Source organism: Phacochoerus africanus, chromosome 14 (genome assembly GCF_016906955.1).
Source record: "Phacochoerus africanus isolate WHEZ1 chromosome 14, ROS_Pafr_v1, whole genome shotgun sequence".
NCBI lineage: Eukaryota > Metazoa > Chordata > Mammalia > Artiodactyla > Suidae > Phacochoerus > Phacochoerus africanus.
In genome coordinates, this window is record NC_062557.1 from 21,265,996 (window position 1) to 21,280,029 (window position 14,034).

A 14,034-nucleotide genomic window follows, 5' to 3' on the forward strand; every position below is an offset into this window, starting at 1 on the left:
TGGAACAAAGCTTGCGAGACTAGAGGGAAAGGAAAACAACGGAGGCTGTGATCAAAGCTGCTCCCGCCAGTCCATCCACACTAGGCTCTGAATCTTCTTCCCAGGTCATCCATGCAGCCGGCAAATCTTCTGTGAGCACGCCGCCTCCGTTTCCATGGACACCACCGCCCGCCAGGGACGCAGAGGTAAACAGAAACCTGAGATCCGGGAGGAATACAGGCTGGGGAGCTTGGAGCAGAGACCCCCAATCTAGACTTGGGGGTGGGGGCGGAGTCAGGGAGAGGATTAGGGAGACGCAGTTGGGAGAGGATCAAGTAGAGGTGTTGAGGGTGGTTGGAATGGTTGGTGGGCAGGGCCTATCAGAGGCCTGGAGGGAAGGAAGGCCCAGCCCCGCACATTCAAGAAGCCAGATGTTTGGAAGGGTGCGAGGGAGCGAGGGAGGAGGGTTGGAGGGGAAGAAGTAGGCTGGGTTGCATCACAAAGTATTTTGAAAGCCTGGCTGGAGGTGTGTGTGTGTCGGGGGTGGGGGGCACTGCAGAGTCCTGTGTTCAGGTTCTGGATACTTCCTTTTTGTTTTTGTTTTAAAATTCTTTCCCATTATGGTTTATGACAGGGTATTGGATATAGTTCCCTGTGCTCTACAATAAGATCTCATTGGTGGAGCGCTGCAGCCATGCAGGCGGCGGATGCAGCACGCCCTGGACACATCACGCAGAGCAGCACGGCGGGAGGCCCCGAGGGCCCGGGCCGCAGAGGTGGCCCAGGCGGCCCCAGCAGTCCCCGCGGTGATGGCTGCGTTGCTGCTGTTGCAGCTGAGGGAGTTCCGCCGGTGGCGCCAGGACGGCACCCTTCGGCAGCGGGCGGAGAGTCCGCATCCACAGCCAAAAGGCCAGGGAGCCGACCACTCGTATTCACCCTAAGCGTACCTTTTCCGTCTTCCTTGGAGGCAGAGATCGCCCGTGGCTCCCTGGCCCCAGATGCTGAACCCCACCGAGGGGCGGCTGGGAAGAAGCTCTCAGTGAGCGCCAGCATCCTGGCCGTCCACTGGAGAGCTGAAGATTCCCGCCTCCTCCGAATTTCCATCCTAAACTTCCTTGACCAGCTTTCCCTGGCGATTCGCACCATGCAGCGCTTTGGGCCCCCTGTTATCCGCTAAGCCACAGGGCTGGGGAGACAGGCCAGGGTCTGACCTTGTGTCTCTTCCTAGACAGTGCAGCCCGCATGGGGCAGTGATTCCTGTAGGAGTTGCCAGTTTACTATGGGGGCCTAATCTTTTGCCTGTATTGGCCCTTGGGCGCTGAGGATCCACTTGCTTTGTTTGATGCTTAAATATTTCTTAACCACAGAAAATAAAACTGAACTTCCATGCTTAAAAAAAAAAAAAAGAGAGAGAGAGAGAGAGAGAGCGAGCGAGTGATCTTGAATCTTGTTTATCCATTCTAAGTAATGGTTTGTATCTATTAGTGCCAAACTCCAAATCTAACCCTCTCCTGCCTCCTCCCCCTTGGCAACCACAGGTCTGTTCACTATGCCTGCTGAGTCTGTTTCTGTTTCACAGATAAATTCATTTGTGTCACATTTTATTTTTTAGGGCTGCACTGTGGCACATGGAAGTTCCCAGGCTAGGGGTTGAATCGGAGCTACAGCTGCTGGCTTACACCACAGCCACAGCAACACTGGATCCTTGACCCACTGAGGGAGGCCAGGGATCAAACTCACACCCTCATGGATCCTAGTCAGGTTCATTACCGCTGAGCCATGACGGGAACTCATGTATCATATTTTAGATTCCATATATAGGTGATATTATACTGTATTTGTCTTTCACTTTCTGACTTACTTTGCTTAGTATGAGAATCTCTAGTTGCACCCATGTTGCTGCAGATGGCATTATTTCATTCTTTTTATGGCTGAGTAGTACTCCATTATATATATGTACCACATCTTCTTTAGCCATTCCTCTGTTGATGGACACAGATTGTTTCTATGTTTTGGTTATTGTGAATAGTGCCGCTGTGGACATGGGGGTGCATTTATCTTTTTGAATTATAGTTCTGTCCAGATATATGCCTAGGAATGAGGTTGCTGCATCATATGGCAACTCTATATTCAGTTTTTTTGAGGAATCTCCATACTGTTCTTCACAGTGGTTGCTTCAATTTACATTTCCACCAACAGTGTGGAAGGGTTAGGCTGTGGAATCCTCTAGTGTTCAATTTCTAGAGCAATCTTGGGGGCTGCGCCGAGGCTGCTATGAGCCCCTTGCTTACACCCACATTTCCTATCTGTGCAGGGCAACTGCTGGAGGTCATGGGAGCTTGGTGGTAGGCCCCCCCCCCCCGTTCAAATACTGACCCCATTCCTCCCAGAGTGTTTCCTCCTATAAGGTGGTTCTGGGGGGACCAAAGTTCAGAGAGGTTCAGTAACTTGTCTAAGGATCAACAGCTGGTCGGAACTCCCTACCTCCTTGGTTTTGAGCCCACGTGCATGGAATTCCATGGCTGGTGGGATTTCCTTTTGGCAACTTGTCTCATCCCCTTACAAGAGATCTGGGAGTGTTTCTAGATCTCACTAGATCTATGCTCCTAGTTTGTTCAGCTTTCCATAGCTTGATCTCCTAAGGGTCCCATGAAATTCCACCCTGAGTAGAACTGGGAATCCAGGGCACTGGCCTATTCTGGGAAGGTTTTAAACATTTGAGTGACATTATGATGCCAGCAAGGATGGTACTGGGAGGAAGGAGGCAGGGCTGATGGCCCTGGGGTGGGGGGGGGCGGGGAGGGTGGCAAAAGCCAGAGTCGTTAAATTGGGAAATGCGGGCAGTTTCCATCAGCTTCCTTCACAGCTGTGGCTGCAGCGGCCCCTTGTGGCCATTTTACACCCGAGGAAACTGGTGTCGGACAATCTTAGCGCTAAGAGGGGAGGTATCTTTCCTTCGATGGCCTCCTTCACTCCTTTGTTGCCCAAAGAGGGAAAGACACATGCCTAGGGTCACGCAGCTAGAATCGGAGTCTTTGGACTTCCAGTCTTTCTGGGACTCTTTCTTCGTACCCCTCTCAGCTCGGTGCCCGTCTGCTCTCCATAGGGGGGCCGGGGAGTAGCCTGGAGTGTAGGGCCTGTCCTTTCCCAGACGGACCCCTCTAACCCTAAGAACTGAGCACAGTCAGAAATGCAGCAAGAGGGGGCTGTATCAATTGTCAGGGCGGCGCCGAGTTGGCCAGGTCCCGGGACCTCCAGGGGGCGCTTTGGCGCCGAGTTGGCCGGGTCCCGGGAGTCCCGCTGAACCTGCGGAGGGCGCTCGGCCTGCTGAGGACAAAGGGAGGAGCTTTGTCAGTCCCCGCCCCCCCCCCCCCCCGCCCGGCCCTGAGGCTGGCAACCTACCTGGTTGAAGCTGCGGAGTGGACCCCACCGCCTCTGATCCGCCTTGTGATCCCCTCTTCTCTCGGAACCTCCGAATAGCCTGGGGAGGTGGGCAGGCAGGATCCTTGTCCCGGGTACTGAGACCAGCCAGCTGCTGAGGACAGCAGCTCCCTGGCCCCCTGCCCCTGTGTCCTTCAGCAAGTCACTTAATTTCCTGTGCCGCAGTATCATCTGTGAGACGGGTGGTTATGATCTCTCTGGGAAGATTGTTGTAAGAAGTGGACATAACGAATTATGTCCTGGTGCCTCATCTTGGGTAGCTGGTGTAGGAAATGTGGGGCTGCAGGGTCCAGGCTGGGCCATCAGAGTCCTTCTGTGTCTCCCTGAGGCAGGGGTGAGCTTCCCTGGACTCTGGGGTGCAGGGCGTGGGCGGCACTGCTCAGGCTGTTGCAGCCGGTGCGGCAATGGCGCTGAGAGGGGCCAGGGCTGGCGGGATCAGGGCCAGGGCCTGGGCAGGGTGTGAAGGATGTGGGCTGAATCACTCAGCAGCCCAGACACTGTGGAGTGAAGGGGCAGGAGTGCGGGGGCCGGCCAAGTCTGGCAGCACCAGGCACCAGATACCAGGCTTGGAGGCAGCCCTGCGGAAGGAGGCGAGGGCATGGCACCGGCGGCGCCAGCCCCACACCAGCTCTTATCTTGCGGGTGTGCTCCGGGAGCAGGGGTGGAGCCACAGGAGAAATGTGCCCTGGGACAGCTCAGCGTGTGTGCCTGTGTGGGGGGCATGGTCCAGGGAACCGATGAGGGTCAGGCTGCTTCTCTCCCCTCTTCTGCTGCCCACCGCCTCTGCTCCCCGCCCTTCCCCCTTGCTAAGGCCATTCTTCCTGCTCCTGGGGCTGGGGGTGGAGGAGACTGCCCCGTGGGCCCCTCCCAGCCCTGGTGGGGATACCATCTAAGACAGACAGACGGGGCGGTGTCTGCACTTGCACCAGGTTCAGGGCAGCTGACCTCCCACTGGGACTTGAGCCACACCGGCATGGCTCAGGGTGCCTGCAGGATATGCTGACACTCAGGGTCAGCTGAATGGACTTTAGAGGAAGAACTGTTTTTGGAGGTCTGGACAGGAGCAAGGATGGGGTAGCAATGGGGGGAGGGGAGCCTGGAAACTGAAGGGGCCAGTGGGGGAGGGGAGCGGGGAGCTGGGGAGGGCTCTGCGCAGAGGGCTGCCCTGCAGGAGCAGTGACCTCAGCTGCCCTGCAGGGGGAGTACGTGTCCGCCTCGCTCTTGCCTCCCGCCCACCTCCGGCAGCCGCCTCCCATTGGCTGATCCAAAGGGGCCGCGGAGATCAGCCTTGGGGCACAGAGCCAGGCCGAGAAGGGTGGAGACTAGTTCTGGAAGGAAGCGGAAGAATTATCAGGGGGTGGGAGACAAATATAATCAATATGATAAAATATAAACCTTGCCCCCAGGAAACTCATCACCTGGTTGGGGAGATCAGAGGCTACAAGCTGTCACCAGGAGATGGGTGGGACAGCCCCAGGAGAGGGTCAGATAAAGCTCGAGGCAGGTCAGAGGTGGGAAGGAGTTGGGGAGCAGAAAGTGACAGGGGTCACAGGGCCTTGAAGGTGGTGTATTGGTTTCCTGCTGCTGCTTGAAAAAGTTACCACAGACTCAGTGGCTTAAAACAACACAAGCTTACTGTCTTACAGTTCCAGAGTTTCGGAAGCCTGAAATGGGTCCTACAGGCTAAAATCAAGGTCTCGCAGAATGGGGTTCCTCCTGGAGGTTTTGGCGGAGAATCCGTTTCCTGGTCTTTTCCAGCTTCCAGGGCTGCCTGGGTTCCTAGGCTTTTGGCCCTTTCCTCCTCCAAAGTGCACCACTCCAGGGATTTCTCATTGTGCCTCAGTGGGTTATGAACCTGACTAGTATCTCGGAGGATGCAGGTTTGATCCCTGGCCTCATTAAGGATCTGGCATTGCCGTGGCTGTGGCATAGGTAGGCCGGCAGCTGCAGCTCCGATTTGATCCCTAGCCTGGGCACTTCCATATGGCAGGTGCGGCCAAAGTGTATCACTCCAACCTCTCTTTCTAGGGCCACCTCTCCTCTCTGACCTTGACCATTTGCTTCCTTCTTACAAGGCCCCTTGTGATCACCTGGTGCCCTTTTCCATGATCCGGGACAATGATCCATTGCAAGAGCCTTAACTTCATCACATCTGCTTGGTCCCTTTTTGCCACGTGGGATGCATGTTCACAGTTCTGGGCATTAGGATTTGCACACCTTTGGAGGGTCCGGCTTGGACCTGTGATGGCTGAGAGTGAGGACCCTGCAGGTGGAGGGGCCGGCTGAGCAGGACACCTGCAGCCGCTGCCAGCACCAGGTGTGCGGTTGCAGGGAGGTGTGGTTTGGGGGAAACAGGCCTGGGGAAGCTGAAAGGCCAGAGTCTGTCCCATTTCCAAATAAACATAGTTGGCCTCTTGAGTTGAGGGAGCAAATATTGCCCCAGAAGGACGGGTGGGCCCTTGGGCGCCGGTTAGTGTCACTGTGTGGCATTCATTCCACTGTTTTATGGAAGCACCAGTCCTGGCCAGTTTCGGCTTTGTCGTTGTCCCTCAGTGGTATACTCCATTTAGCCCAGCTCCCTTCCCACCCATGCAACCCAATCCCCCCACCCCTGACAGCTTCAGAATCAGTACTGCTCTCTCCTCCGAGAAAGTGCAGGTCTGGACTTGTGTTCCCCGGGAGGCCTTCCCCGCCTCCTCCCCTCTGATTCTCTCCTCTGACTTTACCCCCCAGCCACACCCAGCTGCTCCCAGCTCCCAGGCCCCTCATTCACTTACAAAAATCTCTGCCTCCTGAGCAGCCACCCACGCAGGCCTGGGACTTAACACATCCAACCTTCCTATTGGTGTTAGAAGCTAGCAACTGTTGAAGGCTCTTCGTCTGCCCATTTAAATTTTATTAAAACAACTTTCAATTTTTTTTTTTTTGGTCTCTTTGTCTTTCTAGGGCCACACCTATGGCATATGGAGGTTTCTAGGCTAAGGGTGTAATCGGAGCTGTAGCCGCCGGCCTATGCCACAGCCACAGCTACACAGGATCTGAGCCATGTCTGCTACCTACATCACAGCTCACAGCAACGCTGGTCCCCAACCCACTGAGCGAGGCCAGGGATCGAACCCCGATCTTCATGGGTGCTAATCGGTTTTGTTAACCGCTGAGCAACGACGGGAACTCCCATATTTTCAAAATTTTATGGCCGCAGCCACAGCGTATGGAAAGCCAGAGATGGAATCCAAGATGGAATACAACTTACCCTGCAGCTGCTGCAACGATGGATCTTTTAACCCACTATGCCCAGGGGGGTGGGGGGTGGGGGGGCTGGGAACTCCCCAGGCACTGTTCTTTTTTTTTCCCCTTTTTTTTAGGGCCACACCTGAGCATGTGGACCAGGCTAGGGGTCAAACTGGAGCCACAGCCTCCGCAACACGGAGTCCGAGCTGCATGCATCTGGGACCTGTGCCTCAGCTTGCGGCAATGTCAGATGCTTAACCCATTCATTGAGGCCAGGGATCGAACCTGCATTCTCAACAGACACTATGTGGGGTTCTTAACCTGCTGAGCCGCAGCAGAAACTCCCAGGCACTGTTCTTTACATATGACTTTTATTTTTCTGAGGTCGGTGTTCTTAGCCGCATTTCAGAGATGAGGAAACGGAGGTTCTGAGAGAGTAACTGGCTTTGGATGACATGGCTGGAAAATAGTGGATCCATGAATCAGGGTGTATTTTATAGGGGAGGAAACTGAAGCTCGGAGAGGTTAAACGCCTGGGCCAAGGCTAAGGAGTAGTTCTTAAACCAAGGTGTGGCTCGTTTCAAAGGCCAGGCTTGTCACTGTCCCGCTGCACAGTCACTCATTAATCTTAACTGCCGCACTACACCGCTCAGCCTCTGTCCCGCAGTTATTTGTACAGAGCTTCCCCTCCCCCACCCCCACCTCGCCAACCCTACAGAGATCTGGCCAGGGACTGGGCCCCGGGTCTCTTTCAGCTCTGTGTTCTGCATCTTGCGCTGGGACCATGCAGGGCAGACAAGGGAAGAAGGAATGAATGATGCTTCCTGGGTGTGGCTCTCTGAACACAGCTCAGGGAGGCCACCTGTAGCCCGCCACCCCCCCCCCACCCCCAACCCCCCGCCCCGGATCCAGAGGGGCTACAGTTTTAAGGCCCTGCTGGGCTCAGGCTTGGGGTCCCAGGGCATCCACATTTCTTGGTAGATCTGAAAGCCCAAGTTTATTTATTTTTTTTTCACAAATTTATTTTCTATGTAGTTTTTGGAAGAGGTACTACGTGCATGATAACCGTATAAACATTTAAAAGTATGAAGGATATATGACAAAATGATAGTCTTACTGCATCTGTTGAATCCGATCTCCCAGCTCCCCTCCTGGGAAGTATCCTGGGCCGTCACCTTCTTGTGTATTTTTCTAGAGCTATCCTGTGCATATACAAATATTTATTGTCCAAGTTCTTCCCTGGAGCACACATACAAAGGCTAGCACATGATACACGTTGCTCTGCAATCTTACTTTTTCATTTAATGAACTATTTGGAAAGTAATTCCTGTCGGGGCTTCAGCAGTAACGAACCCAGTTAGTATCCGTTCGGATGTGGGTTCAATCCCTGGCCCTCCTCAGTGGGTTAAGGATCCCATGTTGCTGTGGCTGTGGCGTAGGCTGGCAGCTGCAGCTTCGATTTGATCCCTAGCCTGGGAATGTCCATATGCTGCTGGTGTGGCCCTAAAAAGACAGAAAAAGAAATTGGGAAGTCTTTCCTTTCGGTCCTATATAGAGCTGAGCTGCCTCATTCTTTTTGATGCTTGCATGGTGTTCTATGGTATGGAGTTCTCGTATAAGGGCTATGTAGGTATTAAAAGTAACACTGCAGCAAACATTCTAGTACATCATGTCATTTGTGTGTGCAAAAATACACCCGAAAGATAAAGACCTGTAGGAGAAGTTGACAGCTCAAAGAATTATATTTAAAACTTTTTTTTTTTCCTTTTTACGGCCACACTTGTGACTTATGGAAGTTTCCAGCCCAGGGGTCGAATCGGAGCTGTAGCTGGGGTCTCCACTACAGTCACGGCAGCATCAGATCTGAGCCACGTCTGCAACCTGCTCCACAGCTTGTGGCAATGCCGAATCCTTAACCCACTGGGTGTGGCCAGGGATCGAACCCGCATCCTCACAGAGGCAATGCTGGGTCCTTAACCCACCGAACCACAATGGGAGCTCCTATATTTAAAATTCTGATGGAAGTTGGAAATCACTGTTCATAGAGTTTGTGCTGATTTAACTGCTACCAACAGTGTGTGGAGGGTCCATTTCCCCAAGTCCTCAACAAATAGTTACCCGCCCTTTTCAGCTTTACCAACACAACATGTCAAACATGAGAAATCACGAGAGTCTAAATTTGCATTTCTCTTATGGCGAATGAGGTTGAACATTTTCCTTTATTTAAATGCAGTCTGTATTCTTTCCTGGGAATCGTTTGCTCATATACTTTGCTCTTTTCTCCTCCTGGGTTGTTGATCTCTTACTTGGTTATTCAAAGGAACTCTTTAAATGTCTTAAGGCTATTGGCTGTTGGTTCACCAAACAGATTGCCAGAAGTTCTCCTTTGAGTTCCCACAAATTCTGCATTGAAAGTCTCCCTGCTTATCACTTTCCACCTTCAACTCTAGTTATTTGCCTACTTATCTCCTCACGTTCCCAGTAACTTTCACTCACAGAATTGGACTTTTTTTTTAAATTAAAAAAATTTTTTTGTCTCTCTCTCTCTTTTTTTTTTTACCTTTTCTAGGGCTACTTCTGCAGCATATGGAGGTTCCCAGGCTAGTGGTCTAATTGGAGCTCTAGCTGCTGGCCTACACCATAGCCACAGCAATGCGGGATCCGAGCTGTGTCTGTGACCTACACCACAGCTCAGGGCAACGCCGGATCCTTAACCCACTGAGCCAAGGCCAGGGATCGAACCCACAACCTCATGGTTCCTGGTTGGATTTGTTAACCACTGAGCCATGATGGGAACTCCTGTATTTATTTTTTATTTTATTTTTGTCCTAGAACTGCACCTGCAGCATATGGAAGTTCCCAGGCTAGGGGTCCAATCAGAGCTCTAGCTGCTGGTCTACACCACAGCCACAGCAATGTGGATCCGAGCTGTGTCTGCGACCTACATCACAGCTCATGGCAACGCTGGAATCCTTAACCCACTGAGCAAGGCCAAGGATCAAACCTGCGTCCTCATGGATACTAGTCGGGTTCGTTACCCATGAGCCATGACGGGAACTCTGGAATCTGATTTAAAGCTTATGCTCTCCATGCACGATGAATGCTGACTTTTCCATTAGTACTGGGAGGCAGTGCTCCTTGGATCTCTTACATTCCTGGTCGTCTTGCAACCAGAGGCTCTGACAGCTTTTGTTCTGGTCTGTCTTTTCCAGGATGTTTTAGTAGTAAACTTTTACCCACATACCTATGGTCAATTAATCTTTAACAAAGGAGGCAAGAATAAACAGTGGAGAAAAGACGGGCACTTCAGCAAGTGGCGCTGGGAAACTGCATAGCCACACGTGAATCAATGAAGTTAGAACACCTTCTCATACCATATCCAAAAATAAATCCAGAGTGGTTTAAAGACCTAAATATAAGACAGAGCACCATAAACCTCCTAGAAGAGAACATAGGCAAAACATTCTCTGACACAAATCATTGCAATGTTTTCTTAGATCACTCTCCCAAGGCAAAAGAGACAAATACAAAAATAAACAAATGGGACCTAATCAAACTTAAAAGTTTTTTGCACAGCAAAGGAAACCAAGTGAAAAGACAACCCATGGGCTGGGGAAAAGTATTTGCAAACGATGGGGCTGACGAGGGCTTAATTTCCAAATTAAGCTCATAGAACCCAATATCCAAAAGCCAAATAACCCAATCAAAAAATGGGCAAAGACCTACATAGATATTTCTTCAAAGAAGACATACAGATGGCCAATGGGCCCATGAAGAGATGCTCAACATTGTTAATTATTAGAGAAATGCAAATCAAAACTGCAATGAGATATCACCTCATACTGGTCAGAATGGCCATTATCAAAAAGTCCTACACATAATAGGAGCTCCGTTGTGGCTCAGCGGTAGCAAACCCAGATAGTATCCAGGGAGTACTCGGGTTTGATCCCTGGCTCTGCTCGGTGGGTTAGGGATCCGACATTGCTGTGAGCCGTGGTGTATGCTGTAGACATGGCTGGGATCTGGTGTTGTGGCTGTAGCTGTTGTTGTGTGTTGTGTAGGCCAGCAGCTGCAGCTCCGATTCAACCCCTAGCCTGGGAACTTCCATATGCTGCAGGTATGGCCCTAAAAAACACAAAAAAATAAAATAAAATAAAAAAGTCTACAAATAATAAATGCTGGAGAGACTGTGGAGAAAAGGGAACTCTCCTACACTGTTGGTAGGAATGTAAATTGGTGTAGCCACTATGGAAAACAGTATGGAGTTTCCTTGAAAAACAGAAAATGGAATTACCATATGATCTAGCCATCTCACTCCTGGGCATACATCTGGAAAAGACAAAAACTCTAATTCAAAAAGATGCATGCCCTCCAATATTCCTAGAAGCGCTTTTTACAATAGCCAAGACATGGAAACCACCTGTATCCATCAGCAGATGAATAGATAAAGAAGACAGAGAAGATCAGCCGGAATAAAAGCGTGAAATAACGCCATTTGCGGAACGTGGTTGGATCTAGATATCATTATACTGAGGGAAGTCAGAGAAAGACAACTGTCTTATGATATCCCTTATATGCGCAACCTAAAAAAATAGCACAAGTGAATTTATTTACAAAACGGAAATAGACTGGAGTTCCCCTTGTGGCGCAGTGGTTAACGAATCGGACTAGGAACCATGAGGTTGCGGGTTTGATCCCTGGCCTTGCTCAGTGAGTTAAGGATCTGCATTGCCATGCGTGAGCTGTGGTGTAGGTCGCAGACGTGGCTTGGATCCCGCATGGCTGTGGCTGTGGCGTGTAGGCCGGCGGCTACAGCTCTGATTGGACCCCTAGCCTGGGAACCTCCATATGCTGCGGGAGCGGCCCTAGAAAAGGCAAAAAGACAAAAAACAAAACAAAACAAACAAACAAACAAAACCAGAAGTAGACTAACAGGCAGAGAAAACAAACTTATGGTTACCAAAGGGGAAAGGGTGGGGGAGAGATAATCAGGAGTTTGGGATTAGCAGATACAAACCAGTATATATAAAATAGAGAAACAAGAAGGATTTAGTGTATGCACAGGGAACTACCTTCGGAATCTTTAATCACTTATAATGGAGAAGAATCTGAAAAAAAATATATAACTGAATCACTTCGTTGTAAACCTAAAACGAACACAATATTGTAAATCAGGTCTACCTCAAAAAAAAAAAAAAAAAAAAAGTGAACTTTTTTGAAGGATAGCGATAGAAACTCCCTCTTGAGCAGAGACAGGCTTTTTTGTTCGTTTGTTTTACTCTTCCATATCAATGATGATTTTTCTTCTGGAGGAAAGATCAGACAGGTTTGCTTGTGGCTCATTATAAGAGGTTGGGTTTGGGAGTTCCCCTTGTGGCTCAGTGGTTTACAAACCTAACTAATATCCATGAGGACGCAGGTTCGATCCCTGGTCTCCATCACTGTGTTAAGGCTCTGGCGTTGCCATGAGCTGTGGTGTAGGTCACAGACATGGCTTGGATCTGGCATGGCTGTGGCTGTGGGGGTGGCTGGCAGCTGCAGCTTCGAATCAGTCCCTAGCCTGGGAACTTTTCTATGCCATGGGAGTGGTCCTAAAAAGACAAAAGAAAAAAAAAAAAAGAAAAAAATTTGGTTTCCTAAAGCATGGGGTTTTTCAGCTGGGATGCAGAAGCCATTTATAGGTGGCAGTGAGTTGGATCAAGCTTTGCATTGTCCCCATGGTACCCGGGGTTGGGGGAAGGGCGAGAGGAATCAGTGCAAACTCGAAGCTAGAGCTGCTGAGAGTAATGAAGTCCTGGGTCTCTGACCCCGGGAGTCTCGTGTCTTCTACCAGAGTTCACTGAACTGTGGCAGGTCAACTTGTTAACTTGCCGAAGGAGTATGTCTCAGACGCTTATAGTTCTCAATGACTAGGCAGCTGAGCAAAAGGAGGCTTTGATCGTCTGAGCCCAAGGTCCTCCAGATAGGAAGCAGCAACATTGGGCCTGGACCTGGGTCTCCTATTCACCCCACAGGTTCTGGCCATGCCAGCCCGGCCTTCCCCTGTTGGCAGGTAGACTGCCTATGGCGAGGCTCCTTGTGGCAGATTTATCTGCGTGTCTCTCTCTCTCTCATCTGCATGGTTTCAACACAGGGGTTTGAGGGATCTCATTCTTAGGAGCTCTCCAATTTTAGTGAGACTTAGAGTCACCTAATGCAGACTTATTAAAAATGTAGGCTCACCCTAGAGACCTAGAGATTCGATTTGGTAACCCTAGGGTGGAACCCAGGAATCAGCCTTTTTTTTTTTCTTTTTTCTTTTTTATGGCCGCACCATATGGAAGTTTCCAGGCTAGGGGTCGAATTGGAGCTGCAGCTGCCAGCGTACACAGCCACAGCAATGTCAGATCTGAGCTGCATCTGCGACCTCCACCACAGCTCATGGTAACGCCAGATCCTTAACCCACTGAGCAAGGCCAGGGATCGAGCCTGCATCCTCATGGATACGAGTCAGGTTTGTTACTGCTGAGCCACAGCGGGAACTCGGGAATCAGCATTTTATTTATTTATTTATTTATTTATTTATTTATTTATTTAGGAATCAGCATTTTAAACAAGCTTCCCAAATGCTGCGGTCCCAGGGGGTCTAAGGACCTCATGCTAAGTCCTTGCTTTGTGAACCTGCTGCCGGCTGATCAAGAGTCACTTGATCACAGCTGGCTTGAGGCGGATGAGCCTGGTGCTGGGGAGAGGCAATGGCGATCGGCTCCGAGGGCCACACTGTCATCATTTGGACTTGAGGGATGAGGCTGGGATGAGGAGGGAGGCAGAGGGGAGGAGAGAAGGAGTTGCTGGGACACACAGCTGGGATGACAGCCCTGTGTTCCCAGCTTCAGGGCCCCCTGATCTCAGCTGTCTGACTCATCTGACCCTTTGCATGTGTCACCTCCTGACTCAAAAGCCGAGCTGTTGGCTTCCGCAGGGATTAAAAAAAAAAAAAAAATCAAATCCAGTAACTCGACCTGCAAGACCCTTCCTTGCCTGAGTCTAGCCAGCCCTGCAGCCTCCTGATTCTCCTTTGGCATAGGGGTCAGACCTCGAGGCCCGGGTCAGACCTCTTGAGCTCACATCCCATCCTTGCCACCTACCAATCTTGGAGCTTAAGCAAATTGTCTTCAGTCTCCCAGGCAGTGAAATGGGGATATTGTTATTTGTAACTTTTGCAACCTATCTATAGTGCAGAGGAGGTTTTTTTTTTTTTTTTTTTTTTTCTTTCTTTCTTTTTAGGGCTGCTGCAACCCCAGGATTTGAAGGCTAGGGGTTGAATCGCAGCTGTAGATGCCAGCCTACACCATAGCCACAGCAATGAGAGATCTGAGCAGAGTCTGTGACCTACACCACAGC

General features: G+C 50.6%; 1 protein-coding gene across 1 annotated transcript; it reads left to right on the forward strand.

The window, feature by feature from the left end:
* LOC125115296 (EKC/KEOPS complex subunit LAGE3-like) lies at positions 1-1,391 on the forward strand. The gene is made up of 2 exons (XM_047759346.1): positions 1-185; positions 614-1,391. Exon 2 carries the CDS (start codon positions 674-676, stop codon positions 1,154-1,156), a length of 483 nt encoding a protein of 160 aa, XP_047615302.1. The 5' UTR covers positions 1-185; positions 614-673; the 3' UTR covers positions 1,157-1,391.
* Positions 1,392-14,034: the final 12,643 nt, after the last annotated feature.